The sequence below is a fragment of the Ustilaginoidea virens genome, chromosome 4 (assembly GCF_000687475.1).
Source record: "Ustilaginoidea virens chromosome 4, complete sequence".
NCBI lineage: Eukaryota > Fungi > Ascomycota > Sordariomycetes > Hypocreales > Clavicipitaceae > Ustilaginoidea > Ustilaginoidea virens.
The window spans coordinates 1,856,133-1,879,949 of NC_057319.1; the positions used below are offsets into that span (position 1 = coordinate 1,856,133).

General features: G+C 53.5%; 6 protein-coding genes across 6 annotated transcripts; 3 read left to right on the forward strand and 3 right to left on the reverse strand.

The window, feature by feature from the left end:
* Positions 1-7,214: 7,214 nt before the first annotated feature.
* Positions 7,215-7,487, forward strand: UV8b_04991 (uncharacterized protein; the record flags this gene model as incomplete). Its single annotated transcript, XM_043142489.1, has 1 exon — positions 7,215-7,487. One exon carries the CDS (start codon positions 7,215-7,217, stop codon positions 7,485-7,487), a length of 273 nt encoding a protein of 90 aa, XP_042998423.1.
* A 4,213-nt stretch (positions 7,488-11,700) lies between these two features.
* UV8b_04992 (uncharacterized protein) lies at positions 11,701-12,750 on the forward strand (the record flags this gene model as incomplete). The annotated part of the gene is made up of 1 exon (XM_043142490.1): positions 11,701-12,750. One exon carries the CDS (start codon positions 11,701-11,703, stop codon positions 12,748-12,750), a length of 1,050 nt encoding a protein of 349 aa, XP_042998424.1.
* A 1,002-nt stretch (positions 12,751-13,752) lies between these two features.
* UV8b_04993 (uncharacterized protein) lies at positions 13,753-15,327 on the reverse strand (the record flags this gene model as incomplete). The annotated part of the gene is made up of 1 exon (XM_043142491.1): positions 13,753-15,327. One exon carries the CDS (start codon positions 15,325-15,327, stop codon positions 13,753-13,755), a length of 1,575 nt encoding a protein of 524 aa, XP_042998425.1.
* Positions 15,328-16,215: 888 nt separating this feature from the next.
* On the reverse strand, positions 16,216-16,596 carry UV8b_04994 (uncharacterized protein; the record flags this gene model as incomplete). Its single annotated transcript, XM_043142492.1, has 3 exons — positions 16,216-16,281; positions 16,336-16,422; positions 16,504-16,596. 3 exons carry the CDS (start codon positions 16,594-16,596, stop codon positions 16,216-16,218), a joined length of 246 nt encoding a protein of 81 aa, XP_042998426.1.
* Positions 16,597-19,125: 2,529 nt separating this feature from the next.
* On the reverse strand, positions 19,126-21,507 carry UV8b_04995 (uncharacterized protein; the record flags this gene model as incomplete). The annotated part of the gene is made up of 2 exons (XM_043142493.1): positions 19,126-21,011; positions 21,084-21,507. 2 exons carry the CDS (start codon positions 21,505-21,507, stop codon positions 19,126-19,128), a joined length of 2,310 nt encoding a protein of 769 aa, XP_042998427.1.
* A 1,213-nt stretch (positions 21,508-22,720) lies between these two features.
* UV8b_04996 (uncharacterized protein) lies at positions 22,721-22,972 on the forward strand (the record flags this gene model as incomplete). Its single annotated transcript, XM_043142494.1, has 1 exon — positions 22,721-22,972. One exon carries the CDS (start codon positions 22,721-22,723, stop codon positions 22,970-22,972), a length of 252 nt encoding a protein of 83 aa, XP_042998428.1.
* Between the last annotated feature and the right edge of the window lie 845 nt (positions 22,973-23,817).

Below are 23,817 nucleotides of genomic sequence, written 5' to 3' on the forward strand. Positions count from 1 at the left end.
TATTACTACCGCTAACATATATAATATCTAATATTATAATTAATAAAGACCAAAAAGAGGCTTTTGTTAATACTATTGCTTCTAATACCATTATCGATACCTCTTTCCTAACCGTAAAAGAGTAAGCCGACCTATAGCTTATTAGTTAATTACACCGGGAAGGGAAGATAATAACCCTAAGAGCCCCCTTCGAATAGTCTAACCGTATAGAGGTAGAAGCGTTATAAGCCCGCGATATATTCCGATTTATTACCTTTAATATCGGTAAATATAAAGCCTAACGTCTATTTAACTTACATATAGTACGAGAGATTAAGGGTAAAGGCATAGATACACTGTATAAGAAATTATAACTCATCATATAAGGCTATAGTAATAATAAAAAGCAATTAATATTAACTTAGTCCCCTATAATCTAACGGGCTAATCAACGGCTACTTATATTATTAGCCTTATCACTATAACGCTCTCACGGCTTATTCCTTTAGATACGTAATATCATATAGGCTTACGTATAGTCATTAACTACCCTTAATCGGTCAATTATCGCTAAGTTACCTAAGCAAATAGCCCACTAATACCCTAATAACACTATTATAGAAGTAGTAAAGCTACTATACGGAATAGCTGAGGCAAGTACCTACTAGTAGGCGATATACTTCCGGCACTACTGCGAGAAATTGGGTATAACTATATCGACCTATAACCCCTATTTGCTGATATCTACTAGCGATACTAACCGTGCTAACGTTCTTAACCATACTAGTGATACTAGCAATACCGTATACTTCGGTATCGTAGGTATATAGACTAATAATACCCTCGGCTTTAGTGACAATGCCTTCTTCTAATGGGAAGAATTAGAGCTTACTAAAGCAGGCTTTAACGCTAAGCCTAAGACGAAGCTATTATTAACCGCGCCCCTAATATTCAATAGATGCATATTAACGGCCAATAGTAACGGTATAACCTTATGCCAGAAAGGTTAAAGCAAGAAGATCGCAACTATCAATAAGAATACGCCTATAGCCCAGCATAACTATATCGAGTAATATGCTCGCGGTGCTTATATAGCTATAGTCTGCTAGCCTAAGGCCTCCTTTAACCTATCTATCGCAGCACAACACCAGCAACTTAACCCTAAGGATATCGCGAAATTAAATAAGCGTTTTTAATAGCAGCGCAATAACTAGGATTATGGCTTACGGTATATCAATCTAGCCCTTACTACAGCCAAACTCTTTATATTTATTGACGGATCCTTTGTTAATAATAAAGATTTAAGCTCCCAGATTGGCTATATCATTATGCTAGGGAATAAAGAGGATAACCCTATAGATAACGCCTTCCTACTAACTAGTAATATTATCACTTATAGCTCTATAAAGAGTAAGCGTATAACGTATAGCGCACTCGCTTCGGAGCTATATAGTATAGTATAAGGGGTCGATATCGCATATATGATAGGCACGACCCTCAATATAATTACTAGCAGGCTAGGACTACTAAAGATTCCTATAGTAGTATATATAGATTCTTTTTCGTTATACGAATGCCTTATTAAGCTAGGCACTACGAAAGAGAAGAGGCTTATAATAGATATTATAGCCTTGCAATAGTTATATAAGCGCCGGAAAATCTATAAGATTCGCTGGATTAACGGAAATAATAACCTCGCCGATGCAATAACTAAAGGAACGCCTAATAAAGCCCTTAAGACCTTCGTTGACCAAAATAGGGCTGTTATACGTATAGAAGGGTAGGTAAAGAGGCTGGTTAATATCTAACTGCGTTTGGAAGGTATTAGTGATATTATAGGTGGCAAGTGTGTGGATTTTCCTATATTCAATATTGTGTGCAATACTGCCTGTTTTTCTTATGTTTACTGCCGCCCCTTTTTGCCCCTTTGTTTTGGCTGCGATATTCAATATACCGGCTGTACGGTATAATGCCGGCCGCACGGCGCGATAACGTTATTGCCGGCACAACCTGCCGAGACCGCGCCGTACTTTCTTTTCTATATATGCGCCTTACATCCTAGCGATTCCAATGTTTGCTTCTATAAAAAGAGAAGCTGCTAGTATCGGAATCGCTATCGCAAGGTGCCCAATTAGGCACATTACGACGGATATGCCGCGCACACTGCCGCATACATGATGTGGCTACTTTTGCCCCTTTACCCCTGAGCCCGGTAGGGCACGCGGGTAGCCCGGCCCGACTGCGCCGATGCACGTGACCACGGCACGCACAAAAAGGCCATATCGTGTAATTACCCTCTTTTGCTTCCTTTCTTTCCTTTTAGATAGTCAGTCATTAGTAAAGTCAATAAATCCTTTACTTAGTGACCTCACGGTACACGATACCACGCGTGCGACCCTACGTACAACTAGGTACCCCGAGTTTATATCAACATATCTACTAATAGTAAAAGTAATAAATACCTACTGCCGATATGCCTATACCTAAGTATGAGTATCGTTAGGGCGAATGCCTTTATAGAAGAATTATAATATTAATTATCTAGCTCTATTAACGAATTGACCAATACATATAAAGGATATACCTAGAGCTTATAATAGAAGAATTAGTCGAAATAGCAATATAGGATTTTATAGTATATCTGGCCGAGGTATAATAGGAATACCGCGTATAACTTCTTAATGCTCTAGAGATGCTAGCTTAATAATATTATACTTCTGCCCGTATAATATACTCTTAATTCGCTTTATAATATTCGATAACCGGCTTATCTATAAAAAGAAGAGAAGTATTAGAATTATTCTCTAAAAAGTAGTAAAAAAAATATACTAAAGAGATTTACTGCCGGTAGTCTAGATAATTTTAAATAAGCTTATTTAGATTTCTTGCCCCTTTAAACTTAGATAAGGGCTTATCTCTTTTACAACAGCTATATTGCTTATGAGGCTTAGAAAGATTAGGAATATTAGGCTATACTGATAGTAGTGAGGGGGGGAGTAGAGGCGGTTCTAGATTTGCTGCTAATACAGCCATTATACGACGAAAATACTGATAATTACTTAATAATAAGGCTGTTTGTATTGACGAGGCTGCTTATATTAATAAGGCTGCTTATATTGATGAGGCTGTTTATATTAATAAGGTTGTAGCGATAGCTAGGCTAGGATTACGCATAAGGGAATTAGAGGCGGGTATTATTGCACTATAAATTAAAGTAATTCCTCGTTATTTTACACTAATAGGATAAGATAGGCTCTGTGAGGATTCGTCTATATATCTTTCTATTGGACCTAGCTTTCTGCGTCTCTTTTCCGCTACTTCGTTATAATTAAGTATAAACCCGACCTCTTGCAATACTAAATGCTATAGCAATAGCCTTATTTACGCCTCTTCAGAGTATATACCGGATCCATAAAGATATATACTAGCTCTGTTTTTTCAGCCAATAAGGGCGTTTTAGTGCCCTCTAGACTAATCAGATGGCTGGCTTGAATGATATATAGCTAGTGATTGTGGTGGCTTAGCACCCCTGGCCTCTTATTAAAGAAGCAAAACTGGAAGGCACGCTTTACGCACTTACGTAACGCACGCTGCACCTTCGGCACAGCTTTGCTTAACAAAGGACTTATAAAGTAAGTGGGGATAAGAACTTTACTCGAGTCTAAACGCCAGTTTATACGCCAGTACGCCAAAAAATTTAGCCCACTTGACTTACTGCCGTTGTGCGCTAAATTGCTTGGCGACTATTCCTTTTATAGGGCATATAAGCGGCCCCTGCTAGCGCGATATATCGTGAATAAGGGTTGTGGTGTTACGGGATGCTTCTATAAAATTGTGTTGCAGATCCTTACTAATTCTGGTAAGGCGCCATGATTTATGTCGTTGAGTGCGCCAGGCGCACTTACTTGGATCTGGGCCCTAGAGTCTGGATGCACCAGCTGCAGCAGACGATGCGTCGGCCAGCCATGTGAACCATGTGAGCCATGTGCGCCATGTTGTGTGCATGGCTGGATAACCTGGATAACGAAGGCAAGATATCGTCTCCAGCATTCACCAGTCGGGACGCAGGGAACATTCTCGACTCTCTGCTTGCCAGGCCAAGCACTGCATACTGTTGACCAAGTCAAAACAGTGCATGTCACAGTATTTACTCCTACGCACACCTCTTATGATATTGGAAAGAGCTCCCCCAAAAGGCACCATACGCCCAAAGGCCGTCTTCGACACGCAACCCCCGAGCTCAAGCATGCCATGCCGATAAGGATTTTATTGCATTGCGTCTTGTTAGAAAATTCCACCAAGACTACCATCCGCATCTTGGGCCGCTTCAGCCGTGGCTTTGCTTCTATCCTTCCTCAGCTTGACCAAGCTTGCATCTTGTCAGGCCTTGGCCTCTCACGCACCTGCAGCTTGTTCAGACTCTGTGTGCAGCTCGACGACAGCTCGACGACAGCTTGGCTAGCGGGACCGGCAACGACAATGCAGGGTCGTTTGCGTCCCCAGGTCGGCCTTGGGGCAAGTCAGAGACGAGCATCACATCACCGGCCCTGTTCCGACCATACTCTGCTCCCTGGCGGTCATGCCGCCGTTGCTGCAGCGGGTCCGGAAGAATACAAAGATGAAGCAAAGTGCCTCTTGGCTCACGACTCGTTAATGTGCCAGTCACTGAGGACAGCAACTGGCGACTTGGTTGGCATAGCGTCTGGACTTGGCGGACGGAAATGGATATGCCCATTTCGAACCTTGGATGTCTGAAGAGCTCGAGAACAGCCACGGGAGTTCGCTGGTGGGCAGTGGAAATAGGCGCCAAGCACGACTTTGGCCCGTGGCTCATATGTAAGACGCAATGGAGTCGACATGACGTCCGCGTAGCCCCTAGTTGCTTCCCCGAGGGCACAAGCCGTTGAAATCAGCAAGCCGCAAGTTGGCATGGACAGTCCATGTCAAGTCAAGGGGCAATCCTAGAACGGGTCACATGTGTGCAATTCAGTCGCGTATCCCATCGCCATCCCCCGGTAATCTCATCTAACCAGACTCTGGCCGGAAAATCAAGGGCCTTTGCAGCCCCGCCTATTTTCCCTTTGAGAAACGACGAGGCCTCAGTTCCGCATCTCTGGCCAACAGCATCTGCATAGACTGGCCTTGCATGGGTCAAAAATGCGGTCTGGGCAGGCTTTACCGGGACGAGCTCCCCGAGACATCTCGCTTGTGTCATTGAGCGGGGGGATGAGGCAGATTAGGTTGCAACCCTGCCCACGACAAGATATGGAACGTGCGCCGATTCGCTACCGGTGTGTTCTCTGCATCGATGCGACAACAAGATAGCAGCCAAGGCAGGAATCTGCTTGTCCAGATGCACTAGCTATACTTTTGCAATATCGCAATGACAGCCTTGGGTGAGATTAAGGAACACGGCAGTTGCGATAACTTTCCCTCTACAATCTAACCCATGGGTCGTTCTGTGGGAATGGTTTTCGGGGAGGCTGCAGTTGCGGCATTATAAAATGTTACTACTTGCTTGCATGGCAGCACCGATGCAACCAAAGCCACTTGCCCTCGTCATTGAATGGGTACGATACGGGATTTTAATATAAGGAGGGATCAAGGGCGAGACCAAGTTTACCTATTTTACCCAAACCGTCTAGATTAAGCAAGCGCTGCGGAGATTCGGGGCCGTGAATTAATGTAAAACATGATTCAATGCGAACGTCCCAGACCAACGACTCTTCGCAAAGCAGCATGGTTGGAGAAGGAATGTTAGCGCGCCTGGTGCCTGGATACGCGTCTGCGAAGAGCAATTTAAGGGCCAATAACTTGTTCTAGCTTGTTCTAGCATTGCGGACTTGGCCCTTTTGCAGGTGGGATTCGCCTACCTACCTATCTAAGCGCGTATTCATTACATGGATGTGGGAGTCTCGCTCTCCCATGGTAGCCCCAGGCATCGTAGGATGACCTTTTTTTTTTCTTTCCCATGTCATCTACTGAACAAGGAAAACGAGGAAACAAATGCGGTAGGTTAATTGGCGACTGCAGCATCCGTCGTCGCTTCACGAGCTCTATCTGTGGCATCTGCCGGAGAAAATCCCTCGTCTCCCGGATGGCGAGGAATGGCGCGATGCCGCGACGACGTATAAATAGTGCTGCTTGGGCGCGGTTCGATCCTGTCCTCCAGACATCGCAATCCACCATTCACCGTCCGAGTTTTCAAGCCTATAACTTGGCAACTTTCATCATACCATACCTCTTTGAGACACATCATGAGATTCATAGTTCTTCTTGCGCAGATGGCTGCTGTAGCCTACGCTAACAATGGGTATTGTACCGCGAATACGGTAAAATTCTTTGCGTGCAACAGAGCAAAAGAAGCCGCTTTCTGCGTAAGTCAACTACGAAATAGTAACGTACATACTACTGACTTTCCATGTTCGTTTCATGTCCTTTTTTGGGTTTTTTTTTTTTTTTTTTTTTTTTTTAAAAAAAAGTGCTCCGACTCCTCACGCGGTCCTTTTCAAAGATATAGAACCGATCTAATTGAGGTAATCGACGGCAACACTGGAGACCCCTGGCCGTGCACTGCTGGAATCTATATTGGATATTATGCTTGTGTCGGGTCTTAGAAGTCGTCACACTTGACGTCGGGTAGATGCGAGCTTGGAGACATCAATTGCTACCAGGCACTGTTGGTAGCGCTGGAGCTGCTGCTGTGTGGCGTGGCGTGGCGTGGCGTGGCGTGGCGTGGCGTGGCGTTGCCTTGCCTTGCCTTGCCTTGCCTTGCCTTGCCTTGCCGCGGCAATCAAGGGGCTCCGATTCGGGCAGCAGCACCGTGACGGTATATTGACTTTTTATGTTGGTTTAGAAACCAGACCAGATCAGACGGACCAGAACTTGTAACAAGTTGGAACCATGGACTGACAGGTACCTCCTAGTATTGGCCACCGCGACTGGAGACGTATTCACGTGCCGTGCCTACCAACATGCAATAGCGACCCAGCCTCACGTGCCCCTTCCCAGCTCCCCGCTCTCCTGCCACCTCCCATCTCCAAACAGAAGGAGCCCTCGTCGCCCAATGATAAACCCCCTCCCCTCCCTCCCCTATTGTCCCAACAAAGCAGACTTCTCCTTCAGCAGTAAATCATCCTTGCCTGCACCGCCATCATGACATCCCCGTGCGCTGTACTGCAGAAATCGAATCCAGCCCACGGCCGCCGACTCCGCACTTGAACCTGGAATAATCCATGTGGCTAGACTCCTGCGGCAGCCCAAACCTCTTCAGCTCTGCGCTCATCTCCTCGGAATACCGTCCTGGCCAAGAAAGGTCCAGCACAAGATTTCAGAACCTTGCAGCAAAATACGCGACATTCGGTGCGAGGCGTACCTCGCCTGAGCAGGTTGTAGCCGCAGTAAATCCGGTCGTCTGGGCAGCTCGCGGCCGTGGTGACGGCGGGGAAAAGAAGGCTTCATACAGCGACGAGCAGGGCAGGCTTGACCCTTTTGCCAGTCGCGCGTGATGAATGTCGCAAAGCTGGCTGGATGTGGTTTGCTCGGTCCGTGGTATCTGGCGGGGCCATGGGAGACTTGGGTGGGCGGTGAGGTGCCTTTCTTATACCACAAGCGGTCCTCGTTGCGCTGTCCTTCTCCTGCACCGGCGACAGTGTGTTCCTACTCTTCCATGTGCTGCCTGCCTCTTGCTTCTCATGTCGGCATGGCCTTGCCAGGGTTTCGTGTTGTCAGAGCGTATCGTTACTGCGCGCCGATTCGCGTGCGCTGACGTGGTCAGCGAATCTGCGCATCTCGACGTGTTGGCGTGGCATGATTCGGCAGGCTCTTCACTCGCCTGATAGGGATGCTGCTGGATGGCCCTCGACGAAAGTTGAGCGTTACGTCTTGTAGGTACCGGGGCTTTGGATCTTATCCACGTACTCCGTAAACTTGGTTAGCATCACGTGTGACGGGGCATCATGGCGCTGGGATTCTTTGCGGCTGAGGCCATAGTATCGTCGGTAAGCTTCCTGCCGTCCTCTCGACCGTTTTCGCAGCCGAGAAATGGGTCTGATGTTCTTGACTATGGGGCAAAGACTGTGCAGCAGCACCAAAGTGCCGTCGGCGTGTGCCACCGTTGCCGTTCTAGAATGGCTTGTCGAGCGGCTGGAAGATGACGCATCGCATGGGCTCATCGCTGCGCAAAAATAAATGACAAGTGACACAACCGGCGGCACGGCCTTGGGGTCCCGTCAACAGGGTGCTGCTATATTGTACTGGGACTCCTGGTAGGCAGCACTATTTATATCTCGAGCATGGACGATTCAATGGAAACAAACGGCCCTTTCGCATGGGCCGCATGCGGCCTGTCCGTCCAACCGCTATTTATTCGTTTATTTATTTTCTTAGAACAGGAGCAATGACCATCGGGTGGACATTGTACGACGTGGCAACACTTGCTTTACCATTCACACAGTTACCATGCACTAGTACTGTAGCCATTCGAAAGCAGCATCCCCGGCTGGCATAATTTTAGCACGAATCCATCCCACTTCAATAGGCATCAGCCGACGCTATGTATAGTCGGCGCCAGCTGCAATTTTTATCAAGTCCGATCCTGCCAGGACTTGTCGAAGCTAACGATAAAAATACAGCCCGCATCAATAACAATAGCACCGAGTATGAAGCCAGCAGCATGAGCATGAATCAGTTGCGAAAAAAAAAAAAAAAGAAACAAAAAAAGAAACAAAAAACGAAAGTGGCGCCGGTCGAAATTCTCCGTATAAAACAGCCTCTCTTTACGTCCAGCCAGAGACCTTCCTCTTGCCCCGTTCTCGCCCTCGAAACGACGCCATTCCGGCTTCTGAAAACCTCGTGGCTCGCGAAATGAAGTTTCTAACGCTCATCAGCATCATAGCATCGCTAAACGCGATGGCGATAAAAATGCAATTGATTCGTTTTCAGGCAAAACACCAGAAGCTAATTCGGGTTTCAGGGGTGCGTTGAAAACCTTGGCGGAACCATTGACCGCACTTGGGCTTTGCTAACATTCCTTTTTATCTTGCAAATTGACCAGCATTGCATTCCGGGGCTCGTCTCAGGCAGCCACGGTACATGCTGGCCAGATCATGGGGGGGCACCTCATCTTTTTACCCACTGCTCTACTCCGGTACGTTGGGTTCCATGGCGCGTGTACCCTTGGAAGAAAAACAGAACCTAACCGCGTTTGCCAACCTCTCTAGTGTCCTCGATCACCATTCTACGGGAGGAGGGGGTGTTTAGTGCAGCCGTACTCCAAAGGAAGGACAGTGTGTGGCGCTGAAATGATGACGAACCGAAACACGGGTCAGGCGATAGTTATATTACCTAATAGGGAGGTACCTCGAAGGATGAGGAGACCATATGTCGCGTACTATGTCGCCAGGAAAAGAGATAGCTTTCATCGGTTGTTCCCGCCTGAAGCTCCGCCAACGCCTGAGTCTAGGGCTGCGGCTTCGGCTGCGGCTCTTCGCTCGCGCCTACCAGATGCGCGCAGAGCTAAGACGTCAACCCGTCCAGTCAAGGTTGCAGAGCGTCGGGGTGGTGGACGTGAAGGGTGACTGAGTTGGTTACTTGGGCAGGTCAGGGCCCCTAGGGGCTTGCCAGCCAAGGGTGAATGAAGAAAGCACTTTTTTGTCTTTACTGTGGTTTCTTAGTGCTAAGCCAGAGTGATTGATCAAACTTTGTGTACTATGAAAGCAACGTGTCCCAAACACTCAAACGATTAGAGACGTCGTCTGCGTAACTGGGCTGTCATGACAGCTTGGATCCGCTGGGCATCACGAAGCGCGGAGCTATGCGCGCGATGTGAAGAAACACCCGAGCTGGCGACCTGGCGAGCTGGCGACCTTTGCGCCTAGCAATCAAGGCCCATCCTGTGGATGTAGTTGAGGACGTGGGGTGTCTATTTTGCGAGGGGATTCTCGACAGATGGATTGTAGGGCGGTTTTTTTATAGCGGGCATATCATACCGTACCACAGGTGAACCGGTTCTTGCTAAGGGGGGAGTAGAGATGACGACTCTAATTTAATTTTTTTGTTCTTTTTTTAAATGAGATCTACATACTCATCCCAGTCTAGTGGCAAAACTTTGCAAAGCTGCGCGTGTGCGGTTTCAGGACTGGTACGGAGTAGGGTCTGGTGTTTGGTTTGATTGATGCAGCTGTGGTTTCGTTGGTGGAAGCTTCGAGCTAAAAGACGACACACGTAGCCTTATGACGTCATTCGCTCGCTACCTAGTGAGCCTGCAGCTATTGGAAGTAAGTATTGGAGCAAACTTGGGTTTTTAAACGGTTAGGGTTCCTAGGCCGAGGATGCATGCACATGCACTGGGCACTGGGCAGTCTGGGCGGACAGCGCACATGTTATGATGAGTAGCAGCAAGTTGGCGCGCAAGATGCAAGATGCAAGATGCTGTGCTGGTATCGAAGCTTGGGCTCTGCAAACCTTGGATGACGTGGGTGGACTGTTCGAGAAGGGGGCTGGGGGTAAATAGTGTAAATAGTACATGTTAGGAAGGACCCAACCGAGCATAGCAGTAGGCAGATCAATCTATTTCCCCGCTCTACGGGGGAAAGAGCTGGGGAAGAGGGGGGGGAGACGAAGAAGAAATCCAGGGCAAGTACGGCAAGTACGGCAAGTACGGCAAGTACGGCAAGTACGGCTACGGAGCAACGGAGGAATCAATTTCATCATGGGGTTCAAGGGGCAAGCCTCAACGTGGGCTAGTGAATGGGCTTGCATGTGTGCTGGTGCGGACCCCCACACTGACTGACCATGACTCCAGTCCCTTTCAGACCAGACTCGGACCAGACTTAGACTCAGACTCAGGCTCAGACCAGACCCCATCCAGGCGTGGCCCGCGCGCTTGCATCTGTTGGGGCAACCCGGTGTCGACCGCTCTGCACCACCACGGACCACAGCTGGCCATGCTGTGCTCCATGAGGTCCGCTGACGAATGCACCTTAGCTACCGGAGCACCAGTCGGGAGTTCTCATTTCTTTCCGAGCGCAAGAGCGAGAGCGAGAGCGAGAGCGAGAGCGAGACCTTGGCCCTGGCAGCAGGGTCGTCTCTTCTTGTTTGGTTGGGCCTTGGCCCTTTCAAAGGAACAAGAGCCGCAACAGTTCAACGAAGCTCACCAGGCCTTTGTCGTCGTCGTCCCAGGCAGCGGGACAACGTGCGTGGCACGTGCGCGGGCGTGCGTTGCCGCCCATTGGCCAGACAGCGAGCGCCGTGCCCCGCTCCCCAGCCTTGGCACCACACTTGCCCGTCCTTGCCCGTCCCAATCGGGCAAAGGTGGCGAAGCTGGCTGCCCCTCGCCTTCCCAATCGCATCTGTCCGTACGGCATCGTCACATCGTCGCATCGTCGCATCGTCGCTTCCTCACCTGCTCGCCTCAAGCAAGAAGCGTAAGCATCCAGGGCCGCGTCTCGGGCAACGGGGCTTCCGCTTTCACGTGCAGATGCCCCGGGGCCCCGGTCCGTCACGTCGATGGCTTCATCACCAAACCCCCAGTCTTGCCGCGCGGGCCAAAGCTTAAATACATCTCCACCTACCGGCAGTCCCTCTGACCGGCCCCTCCCCCCCCCTTTTTCTCTTCTTAACCTTGAGCACTCGCCCCCCCCCCCCCCCCCCCCCCTCCCCCCTTCTCCCAAGGCTTCTTTTTCCTCTTTGGCTGCTAACCCTCCGCCCGCCATCGCAAACATGAGCTCGCATCATCCCAACCCAAAGGACTCGGTCAAGTCCACTTGGCGCAGAAAAGACCGCAAAGAATGGCGCATCATCCACCGGCTGTACGAGTGGCTGCACATTCTCCCCAGCGACCTCGACAGGCCCGTGCCGGTCCACGCCAAGTCGGAACGCGTCCCTTACCTAGACGACTGGCAGCAGCACTGCTGGATCCTCCTCCACGCCTTCGCCCCCATGCTTGTCCACCACCTGTATATCCACCTCGCCGGCCGTAACCTCGCCCCCTGGCAAGCCGTCCTCTTCTACAGCCTCGCCTTCAAACTAAACGGCATCCGCGAATTCACCATCCTCCGAAACCTCGGCCATCGCCTCGGTTTTCTAGACGGCGATGCCCATCCACGAGACGATGTCCCAGACGTGGGCGTCTTCAAGGTCCTCTCCGCCCTGGTTGCCACGTCCACCTTTCGCCCCGTCTTTACCATTTTCTTGTCCTACAGCGTCTCCCAGCCACCCTCTACCACCAACTGGCGTATGCTGCCGGTTGAAGTCGGGCTTTACGGCATCATCCTTGACTTTTGGTTCTACTGGTACCATCGCCTAATGCACGACGTATCTTTCCTCTGGAAGTACCACCGGACCCATCATTTGACCAAGCATCCTAACCCTTTGCTTACCCTCTACGCCGACTCGGAGCAGGAGCTTTTCGACATTGCCGGGATCCCCTTGCTTACTTACTTCACCATGAAGGCCCTAGGCTTCCCCATGGGCTTTTACGAGTGGTGGGTGTGTCATCAGTACATTGTGTTTGCCGAACTAGCGGGGCATAGCGGGCTGCGAATGGTGGCTTCGCCGCCCAATCCGTTCAACTGGTTGTTGAGGCTGTTTGACGCCGAGCTTATCATCGAGGACCACGACTTGCATCACCGAAAGGGCTGGAAGAGCAGTGCCAATTACGGCAAGCAGACAAGACTGTGGGACCGCGTGTTTGGCACTTGTCGGGAACGGTCTGAATGTCAAGTGCAGAACATAGATTGGGAGAACCGGGTCTCCATGCCCATTTTTTAGCACTCGCCTCACCCCGCTGATTTATGTTTTTTTTTTTTTTTTTTTTTTTTTTTTTCGTGTGAACCAACAATCAAAACTCCGCAAAATGTGCGCTTGCAAGAGCGATAAACCCCTCGTTCCCAGCAGAGACACCAAGCGATTCAGGAGACGGTTGCCTTGCGGGTGGCGTATAACCTCGAGGGGCCATTAGTCCTGCTTCTACAGACCCGACACTCCCAGTTCCCAGTCCGTCAGCAAAGCCTCGCCTTTATCCCCCTTCTGGCATCCTGGCCTTCCCCGCGGGAATACTAGCTCGGGCTGGCTGGCTGCGAATAATGGCAAGCGTCGGCCCACCGGGGGAGAGAGGCAGTTCGCCTGGCTCTCTCTCATGGTGGCAAGAGGGAGGACTCGGGGACGATGGGCCAAGGGGGGGACGACAGCGCACCTTCACGTTGCGAAAGACGGCTCAGCTCAGCTGTCGTTGCGGGGAAAGCGACGTCCAGCCCCCCAGCAGGGAGGATTGAATTTACCCGCCGCATCAGGCCAAGTTGACATTCAGTTCACGTAGTACAAATACAAGATTCGATGCCGGCTTTTGAAAACCGAGCACATGCAATCAATCACGTTTCCCGGCTCAGGTTCCGTGCAAGCCCGGTGATGGGAAAGAGCACATAGCCGCACTCCCCCTTTGCCCCTCCCATCGCACCAGGCGACCAAGACAATGTGTGATTCAGGTAGTCTCAGATACATGTCCACCGTCGCATCTTCAAAACCACGATGCCCTCTCCGGCAGCCAAATGCAAGCCCTGTTGAAACTTGGACGCGTAACTTTTCACCCGGGGTGCTCCCCTCTCCCTCTCCCTCTTCCTCAGACTCGGCCTAGGTCTTCCCCCCTTCAACCCTCTGCAGCTCGACGAGCCACACACTCTGCGTCGGAACTATCCCGTGGGGTCTCACGCCGGCCCGGATCGCAATACAGCCGGCCGACGCGTCTCGCGAATTCTCCCGTGACGTACGCCGACCTCACCCTGCCGACAGCGCCTGTTCGGCGCGCTCCGCCCGAGCCGTTTGCCGAGCCCGTCCCGCGCCACCCGTCGCGCAACTTTGCAGGGCTGCCGCAATGGCCGGGTGCAAGATGCGCCTCTCGTCCCAGAAGACGTAGCCCAGGTTCCGCACTGCCCAGCAGCGGTCCTGCCGCCTGGGCTGCATCTCGGGGTCCCGGCGGTATGAGTCGAGCATGCAAGTGTAGAGCTGGTGGCCCAGGTTGGCACGGTGGACATGCTCCCTGCCGAAAACGCTGCTGCTCTTCTCGTCAGCGTCAGCGACGCCGTCTTTGTCTTTTTCTTCTTCTTCTTCTTCTTCTTCTTCTTCTTCTTCTTCTTCTTCTTCTTCGTCGTCGTCTTCTTCTTCTTCGTCTTCTTCGTCGTCGTCTTCTTCTTCTTCGTCTTCTTCGTCTTCATCTTCTTCTTCTTCTTCTTCTTCGTCGTCGTCTTCTTCTTCTTCTTCTTCCTCTTCGGCTTCTTCGGCAGAGCTGCCGTGTTCCGTGTGGCGTACCGCGCACGAGCACGAGCAGCTGAGCGACGACTCCAGCGCAAAAGGGAGGGAGGTCCGCGCCGTAGCCCTCCCGTGGCAGTTGTCCCGTATGAGCTTCCTGCGCACGTCGCCGCTCGAGCGCAGGAGCTGGAACAGAAACGACGGCCCCAGCGACACCAGGCTCTCGATGCCGCCGGCGCACGCCTCCCTCTCCTCCCGACGGAATATGTGCATCGAGCCGCGGCCTTGCCGGAGCCGTTCCGCCGGCAAGAGAGCGCCGCCCGGGTCCGCGTGCGCTTGCGCTTGCGCCACCTCCCGCCCGGCAGCGAGCAGGCGGTCGGCCATTTCGTGCTCCACCTCGTCGGCCGCCCGGCTCACCTTGCCCATGTAGTACTGGAACAGGCAGCACATCTCCTCCGCCGCCCACTGGGCCAGCCTGCTCGCGAACCACCGGTACTGCTCGCCGCGGAGCTCCGCGTCGGCCCGGAAGCACCTGGCGTACAGGGCGAATCGGAACAGGGCCCGCTGCAGCCTCGCCCGCTCCGACGGCGAGACCTTGCCGCCCAGCGAGCCGCTCTTGTCCGCGCCGCCGCCGTCATGGTAGTCGACGTACGTCCAGCAATGGGCGGACCTTGCCTGCCTCGCTAGTCGCGCCGCGCGCGCCATCTCCCCCATGGTGGTGTCGACGTACTCGTGCGTCAGCCATTGCACCCGGGCGCAGAGGACCAGCGCCTGCATGTAGCGGCCGCGGCCGACGGAGCCGACGGAGCCGACGGAGCCGCGGGAGAAGTAGTCGCCGAGGAAGGCGCGCAGCGGCCGGAGCTCCTCCTCAGCGCTGCGCTCGATCGTGGAGACGACGGGAGCCGTCACGGCCGCCACGGCGTGCCGCACAGCGGCGGGATGGAGGATGGTGCGGAGGATCTTGCCAAAGCGCGCGGCGGAGAGGCTCACGATGGCCCGGCGGCAGGCGGGAGATGCTTGCGTAAGCGAGAGGAGGTCGAGAGGGCTGCGGACTCTGACGAGCACCAGGTAGGTTAGCTCGGGATGGAGGCGCTCGAGGGGCATGACGGTTGTTTGGGGCGCTTCGGACTTGTTTTGTTGTCTTTTTTTTTTTGCCGCGTGCTTTGCTTCGCGTCTTGATTTTCCTCTCCCTCGTCTATGGGCGTCGTTGAAGGAGAAGAAAGGAAAGCAACGATGGCGGCCACTCTGGCTGGAGGGTTTGCTCACGACGCATTTACAGCTAGCTGGCGGAGCAAAGTCAAACCCGCAATAGAGTTTTCGTTCAGCAGCGCGAGCCTGAGCCAATCTCGACGCCATGCATGGCGAAACGTTGGGCCGGGTAGTTGTACCGGTCTGGGTATGCCGAGTGCAGTGCTTGTTCGGCCGGGCGGTTGTTTCCGAGTGCAAAATGTGTGCTTTGAGATAGCTGTGGTCGAGCCTGCTGGGTCCGGATGCGCGTCTGTCTGGCCGAGTCTTTTTCGTTTCATCAAGCCTGCTGTGTGTTGATGCGTCTAGCCAAGTTCTTTTCCCATGCCTGGCATCTTGGCATCTTGACGCGTCTTGCCACGTCTGTCTTCCATCTTTGACACCATCAAACTCTATGGATGCCTGCCGTAATGTGTTGCCCAAGTTTACGGCTTGTCCTTCAGTCGCTGCAGCCAACCACGCCGCCGTCTCGCTACGACAGCCCACGATGAGATGCAACATGGGTATTGCTGGCCAGCTGAGTTTATTCACTATCGAAACGATTCTTTGCAATAAGACGTGTACGCGACATCTCGAGAGACATTGCCCCCTTTCACCACCATCTTTTGGAAAACCCGCTTCAGCCCGCTCCTCCCCCCCCCCCTCCCCCCTGCTGGGGGCCCGGCACGGAATTCCACGACCGTCCCAGGCAAAGGCATGGCACGGCTTTCCCCGCCGCCCTCTGCCATGGGCACCCAAGCCTCGCATCTACTCCCTGCAGATGGCGTACCCGCCCTTCCAGTCGCAGTGGCCGCGGCTAACATGGTGCGGGCACTACCCTCGGTTAGCAACGCCGCCACGGGGCCGGCAGTCCAAGGCACAACTTACAATGTGGTCCGGGGAGCACGGGATATGCTTGGTCTTGCCGTGGTCGGCGACGAGGCAGGTTCCGTGGCCGCTGTTGGGCACGCAGTACTAGGTTGCGCAAAAGGTTCAGCAGGTCAGCATGCCTACGGGATTCCGTCCGCGAGCGAACAGAAGTCAGGTCATTCATACCCCTCCGATCTGAGGAGCCCGCGGGACGTCCTCGGCCGGCGCGGCGAGAGCACCGGCGCAGAAGAGCGAGACGATCAAGGCGATGGGCTGCATTTTTGCCGAGTGTGCGTTTGGATGGGCTAGTCAAGGTTCCAAGGTGAAGAAAGATGCTGTGGTGCTGGGGACAGGAAATCTGCTGGTTTTGGTTGTCGTCCAAGATGCGCGAGGGGGGCTCGCTTATATACCCGTGAGGGATGCTTGTCGTATTTGCATCTCGGATTTGCGTGGCTGGAGCATGACGGTCGTTTGGGGGGCGAGGAGAAGAACAACAAACCAAACAAGGCTGGCTCCTTCGATCCTTCCTGGGGTTTCTTCTCCTCCCCGCCCCCCTTTTTGCTGCCAGGTGCAGGTGCCCCTTGCCGGAGATCACGACCTCCCCCCAACCCGAACCGGCGATGCCAAAACCACCGCCCACGGCCATGCTGCCCACCGTAAGCGCAAGTCCCCCCCCCCCCCCTCCCCTTCGATGCGGCACGTTTGAAAATCATGACCAGCACCCCCGTCCAGCGGGGGGCCAAGTCCGTCGAACCTGGCTTTTGCACCGCCTGTCCAGGTGATGTATGTAATACGGACTTTCTTGGACCCGGAGTTGCCCGCGAAAGCTCCCCCCAAAGCCGTGCCAGTCGGGACAGCAGCGCCTGCCGTCGGGTCGCGTCAGCCCTCTGATGCCAGCACCCGGAGCCCTTTTTGGCAAATCCGTCGCTGGGGCTGCCGGCTTGGCCGAGCCAGAGAGGCGGACTTGCCGTTGCAGGGGAATGGCGGCTGACGGCGCCAACAATGCGACCCCATCCGCCCACCCGCGACGCGGTGCACCCTGCAACTTTGCACCTTGCACCTTGGGCTCTCTCTGACTTTTGCCCACGCACCTTTTTTTTTTTTTTTTTTTCCTTCCCTTTGCCGCGGAATATGCGGTCATGAGCTGTTGGCCTCGCCGGGGCCGGGTTTATTTTATTTTATTTTAATTTATTTTATTTTATTTTTTCTCCCGGTTTTGCGGCTGACCAAAACTCGCCCGCCATTTCCCCCACACGTCGTCGGGACTCGGGACCGACTCGGGCGTGGCACGGCACGGCCCAGCCGGCACGTCGGCAAACCTCCCTGCTTGCGCTCACCCCCGTCGGGGCGGGACTCGGGAATAACCCAAGACACACCCCGCAGGTAGCCAGCCAGCCTCCGTACGGACGAGACCAAGACGAGCGCGTGAAGCCCCGCGGGGGGTGCATCTTTCATCCCGCAGGCAGCAGTGAGAGCTGGGCCCGAGACGCAAAGACTGCATGCACTGCACGCATAAGCCCTCAAGACGTTCGATGTTGATAGTCCTGACACAGCGGTAAGCCGTAAGCCGTCTTTCAATTCGTATTGACACTTGGGACCACGGCATCCGAATCGGGCTTTCCAAGGGTGGCGGGCGGTCAAGTGCCTAGGGTACTCCGTACACCTGTATGCAAAAGACACAACCTTCCCGTCTTGGGCTTAGCTCTTATTACTGCATCATCCTCATGTACTGTGTACATAGGTACCTTGGGTTAGGTACCTTTCCATTGCGTGGAAGCGGGGGAAATAACTTGTGCACATGTACACATGCACATGCACCTGCACCTGCCTGCGCAGATGACCATGACGATGACGATGCATCCCCACGGATCATCGTGCCTCTTCCCAAATCCTCTTCCCAGTCATCAACCTCCATCGGACGACCTGACCGTCAATCCTCCTTGGACCAACCATCCATCATCAGCCCGTCAGCCGTCGTCAGCGCAAAAAGAAAAATAAAAAAAAAAATATCAAGTCTCCGTCGTCATCTCACCAGTCAATGCATGCCCGTCTTGCTGTCTTGCTCCCAACCTCGCTTACATCCCTTCCGGTAGCTTTGCCCCGTCATGGCGGATGGCAGCAAAGCGTACCCATCCAACCGCATCCTGGCCCGAGGCCGCCTCTCGCCGAACGTTGGACCGGCAGGCCCATTTTGATCGACACGGCCGCTCCTTTTCCGTCCCATCCTGCTGCCATCTCGTCTCACTGCAGGCTGGCCCATGTACGGAGTACTACGCCCCCCGGATCGCGGGCCCTGCGTCGCCGCATCCCGCCAAAGGAACAAAGGCACTTGACACCTGGCACTTGGCACTTGTTGTTATTGGTCAGCACTGGGACTTTTGCCCATGCCGGCACTTCTTGATGCAGACCCCAGAGCATGCCTGTGAGACCGCAGTCAGCATGTCAGCAGCCGACCACTCCGTACTTCACCCGCCTTGCTATCCGATTTACGAGTTCCGTCACGACTGGACAAGCCCCCCCCGACGAGCCGACGGTTTGTAGTAAGCACGATGCCTGTTTTGTCAGTGTCCGGTACTGTTGGCTTTTGCAAGCGCTCCGCCCCAGGTCAGCATGATACGATTCCATGCGTATATTATCAATATCCGGACTGTAAACCAACTAATCCACGACTGAATGAATGAATGAATGAATGAAAGAAGGAAAAAGGAAAATTAAAAAAAAAAAAAGAAACCAGAAATAGTTGGCGCCCGTCCGTTCAATGTAGAACCGTTTGAGTCTACATAGGTAGTAGTAGCTCATCGCCACACGTCAAACCACCGTCACCTCCTTCGTTGGCACATCCTTAAACATATCCAAGGCCTCCTCCCTCGTGTCCACGAGGACGTGCCATGTGCCGCGGCGGACATAGCAGCCATCTGCACGTCGGTCAAGTGCCAGCCCGGAAACATGCCATCCAACCGGGCTCCATGATGTTGCTTCGACGGGGAGACAAAAAACTTGGTCGCCGCCTTTCGCATCCTCAATCGTGTCGCACGCAATACGCCATTGGAAATTGCACCCAGACTTTGCCTGGAGCACTGGCTCGGCCACAACCGTATTCTTGTCCAGGTCGACAAAACCCCGTATCAATACGTTGTTCGCAGGTGTCTGAGCCGGCATGGGGCGATGAAGCTCTCCCCGGACGAGCTTTCCCTTCAACACTATGCTGCCCCCCATCACCTCCCCAAACTCATCACAAGTGGATAAGCTTATCGCGCTGCTCACCAGCTCGCAGAGGAGCCTCTCGCCACGCGCGGAATCCGCTGGCACCTGGTTCAGCAAGTTCAGGTTTCCGTCTACAGCAGCCCAGCTCCATGATGGCGCACGATACTCTGCTGGTCGTCTCTCAGGCACTCTGACATTCCATAGCAGTCCGCAGGGCAACGCGGCTTTCCACATCCCAGCAAGATAGTCCGTTTCCGTGCAGCCCTTGTCCCGAAGCAATTGCTTCATCTCCCTGGCAACACTGCGCAGTCCAACAAGCCTGTCTTTTGGTGTAGTCGGTGTGCAGTGGGCAAAGGTTGCGACAATAGTCGTCCACTCTGAAAACAGCTGAGATACCGGGTCCTTCTTCATTGGTCGGCCGGAAGCACCAAGCAGTGTCTTCCATGGCCTGTCCTGCCGGCATGCGCCCGTCTCGTTGTTCTTAGCGGGAGAGCTTCCCTCGGCCTCACCTTCCGCTTCACTAGCCTGCTCGCTGGGGACTTCGCTCTCCCCTGTGCTTTGCCCCCGGCTTTCTCCTTCACTCTCGGTTCCTTCATCCGTCTCCCCAGAGTCTGACCACGCGCTGGACAGGATCCTGGCCGCTTCATTGACACCGAGCGGGTGTATCTCGGCACAAGACGCTCCATGGCACTCCCAAAACACCATTCGGCTGCCAAAGTGGACCACACGGGGTGCCAAAAGACGCTCCGGTACCGCGTGAGTGCTACTGGTCAGCGGATCCCTATTAAAGGCAAGACTCCATCCGCGCGGCACCTCAAGCGATGACATATGTGGCACCACAGTCCCGCCACCATCTATAGGGAAGTTGAAGACGGTCGGCGCCACGAGGGCAGGGTCTCGGTTGAAGAAAAGGCCTGAAGACGGCGAGGTAGCACCCGAAGCGGCAATGCTGAGAAACGAATTTCGAAAAACATTGTGGGTTTGATTTCCATCAGCAAGCCTGTCATTTGGGTCGTCTTGCAAAACGCAGAGACAATCGACCCAAAGGTGAGCAAGACCTAACCGCTTGACTACGGAGAAGGCATCCCGAAAGGTCAGCGGCAGTAATGCCAAAGGATTTGGATTAGACAGCTGCGTCAAGGTTGATTCCGTGAGTCGAGGGACGTCATGGGTATCCACGTAGACGTAATCCTCCGCGTCGTGGCTTGCGTCACCCTCTTTACTGTCGCAGCAGTGGCTGAGGGTCACGTAGCGAGTGCCCGGTTCGATCTCGGCGGTACCGACAAGCCGGAAGACCGGTTCCGCCCTACCCGCATCCTCCAGCTTGAGGAGCCTCTTTGGGGAGAATGGGGAGGAGAGTGAAGCTGTTTTGTTGTTACAGCAGTCGTCGTGTGTTTGGAGACAGGTGTCCAACCACCCTCTGATAATTGACCAAGTAGCTTCGTCCCCGGTAGATGGACTGATGCATGTGTTTATGTTTTTATTGGCAGCTGCAGCGGGCAACTCTCAGTCAATGCATTCAAAGAGGGGGAGGTTCGCCGTCCTGGATGGGTTGTAATTACCTGCCAAGGGAGTCAAATCAAAGCCTCCTCGACTATCGTTGACGTATAGAAACATGGTTGGATAGGCTTGGAATTCGACACTGAATAGGGAGTAATAGCCCAGAGCAGTAATCTTGGGGTCGGGCTCAGGTTTCGGCATGCCCCTCCAAGCTGCGAAGGAATGGCACATGACGCAGCCATCCCGGACGGACTGGTTGAACGACTCCTCAGTGAGATGATGGCCGAAAATGAAGTTTTGCGGCAGACGTAGGTCAGGATCGTATGGCTCGACAGTCTTGTACGTGTCTACTCGAATGACGAACTTGTCGTTTTCCTCGTCATCTGGCACGTCCAGGTCAATGAATTCTCTAACGAGGCACACGCGCTTGGTTTTCAAAGGGTCCCATATTCCCTGCAAACCCTCGCAGCAGACGTTGCAAAGCATGGCGTGTCGTCCGGGAGGTTATATCTGTGGCGCGCAAGGCAAGGCGGTAAGGCGGCGTCGTGCGTGGGCTCGTGAACAACGCTCAACGGGGGCTCCGACCAGGAATATGTGACAGGTAGTAGAAGAACGAGGCAGACAAAACTAGCCGCATGTTGCGTCGTCGTGCCTTTTATAAACTTGCGGGCTCACTAGCCCCTTCCTTGGTCCTTGACAGCATGGCGTGCCCAGTAGTTTATTGTTGGATATCGAGGTGGTCGAGGTGCTCCGTGGCGGGCGTGCAGTGCGTACTCGCTTGTAGTGGTGTGGGTTGCGACGAGCCTTGGCGTTGATCCAAGACATTGATTGATCCAAGAGAACCATGGGGATCTGAGTGCGGAATCCTGATGGGCAGATGCGTGCCAAGCAAGTGCCCCGACGGGGGTGTACCTGATCTGATTGCTTGTGCGGAGTCTGGACCCCGTGTGGCTCATCTCTTGGCGAGTTGCTGGATTTCTTGCTCCTGGCTAGGAGGGGGTAATGGAGGAAGCTTGCGTCAAAGGCCACATCGGGCCTCGTGATAGACATCTGTCTGTAATGTTATCTGCAAGCCACAACATGTTTTAGCTGACACCTGCGTTGGAAGCGTCAAAGTCTCAAGTCCAGATTCTGGAATCTGTGTGACAGGTACCTAGGTACCTAATGTACCTTCTTAAAGTTCCTACCTTAGGTAGGTAGGTACCTACCTACCCGTCTGTTGTCTTGTACCACCGCAGGAACTATCGGCCCGCTCACTACTTCGTACCTTAGGTACCTAATGTACAAGCAAGTGGCCCGCCACCACGTAGACGGGCCGACATGATTGGCCACCCTCGGCCAGCCTATAGCTACAAGTCGGCAAGGTTCAAGGGTTGACAAATGGCTGCCAGTTGAATGACAGCTGCCCTCGGCCTTGGCATCACGCAGCCAGAACCCAGAAGCGCTGTATTCATAGAAAGTCGCACGTCACCGCATCCCATCCTTTGAACCCACAATCAACACGGAACAACTCCTGTCTCTCTTTACGCGCGTCGCCTTCGACAGTTATCGGGTCGGCTGGCCTCGTCTGGTCTGCTAAGCTAACCCCCCACCTTCAAGCCGACCGAGACGGGGCGACTCGGTGCAAGTCCCGCGGGAGCCGGAGAGTTTATGCCAAGCAACCTGCCATTCTATTCTCCAACAAAGCGTTAACTGCAACATGCAAAAGAAAGGCCCGGCTGCCAAAAAGTTTGTCGCTGATCGCATTCGCGGAAGTGGCTACGGCTCGAGACGCTCCCGTAATCGTCTTGGCAGAGACGAGACACAATGGGTCGCGACGTGCCTAGGGATCGAGGGCATCATGGCTGGCCAGCCTCTAGCAGCCATCGTCAACCGTCAACCGTCAACCACCATGCAATGCAACCCCCCGTCTCCAACCAACTGCGGCGGTGCCTCGGATGCTGCGCCATGACGACCAGAAGTTGCGGGTTTCCCGGGAGAAAGAAGCCTTGCCAATCGCCGCCAAGAATGCGCAACAAGACGAGCCGGATGATCCGTCTGCTCAACCTTCAACTCGCAGCAAGCATCGCGCTACCCGCGTGCGCGCCGAGGTACCTTGCACACACGGGCTTCACTCCGCGCGCCCCAATAACTTTGGCGTTTTGTTGCCGCGTATGCCCCCCTCCGCGAGCAGTAGGGATCATCATCGGCAGGACTCGACCAGACCTGTCACAACGGAGCGCAGGCAAAAACCACGAGGCGGCCGGCAACACCCTCAGCACGTTCATGCACCTGCATGCATCAATCAAGCGCTGGGGCCTGACATCACGAACGCATCTATCTGCCCCCCCAGTGACCTCGTAACCAGTCTGGTCTGCATCCCCCCCCCCCCCCCCCCCCTCCCCCCAAACAAAGTTGACTTCTGCCCAGCACTCCTCCTGGCGCCGCTGCAGCGCCAATTAAACCCGCGCCGAACTTGCTCGAGGGGTACACTCAGAGTCTCACCCGGCACGCAGCGGCCAAATCTGTTCCCGGTCGTTCAGACCCTCGTCATTCCGATGACAACAAGGTATAGGTATGCTACACGTACAATGCGCGCCGCCTCTCAACCAGCGGACATTTCAAGCCAACGCCATCCTTCTTCGCCCTTTATTCAAGTATTTGCCGTCATGAAAACTGTACATAGAACCAGATACATCGCTTACCCTCCTTCCCGTGCATGGTTACATAAAAGACATCTTCCTTTGACTCAAGTTTGCGTACTGTACACTAGTAAAGAAGTCACCCACCACAACGGCAAATCGGACAAGTCCGATG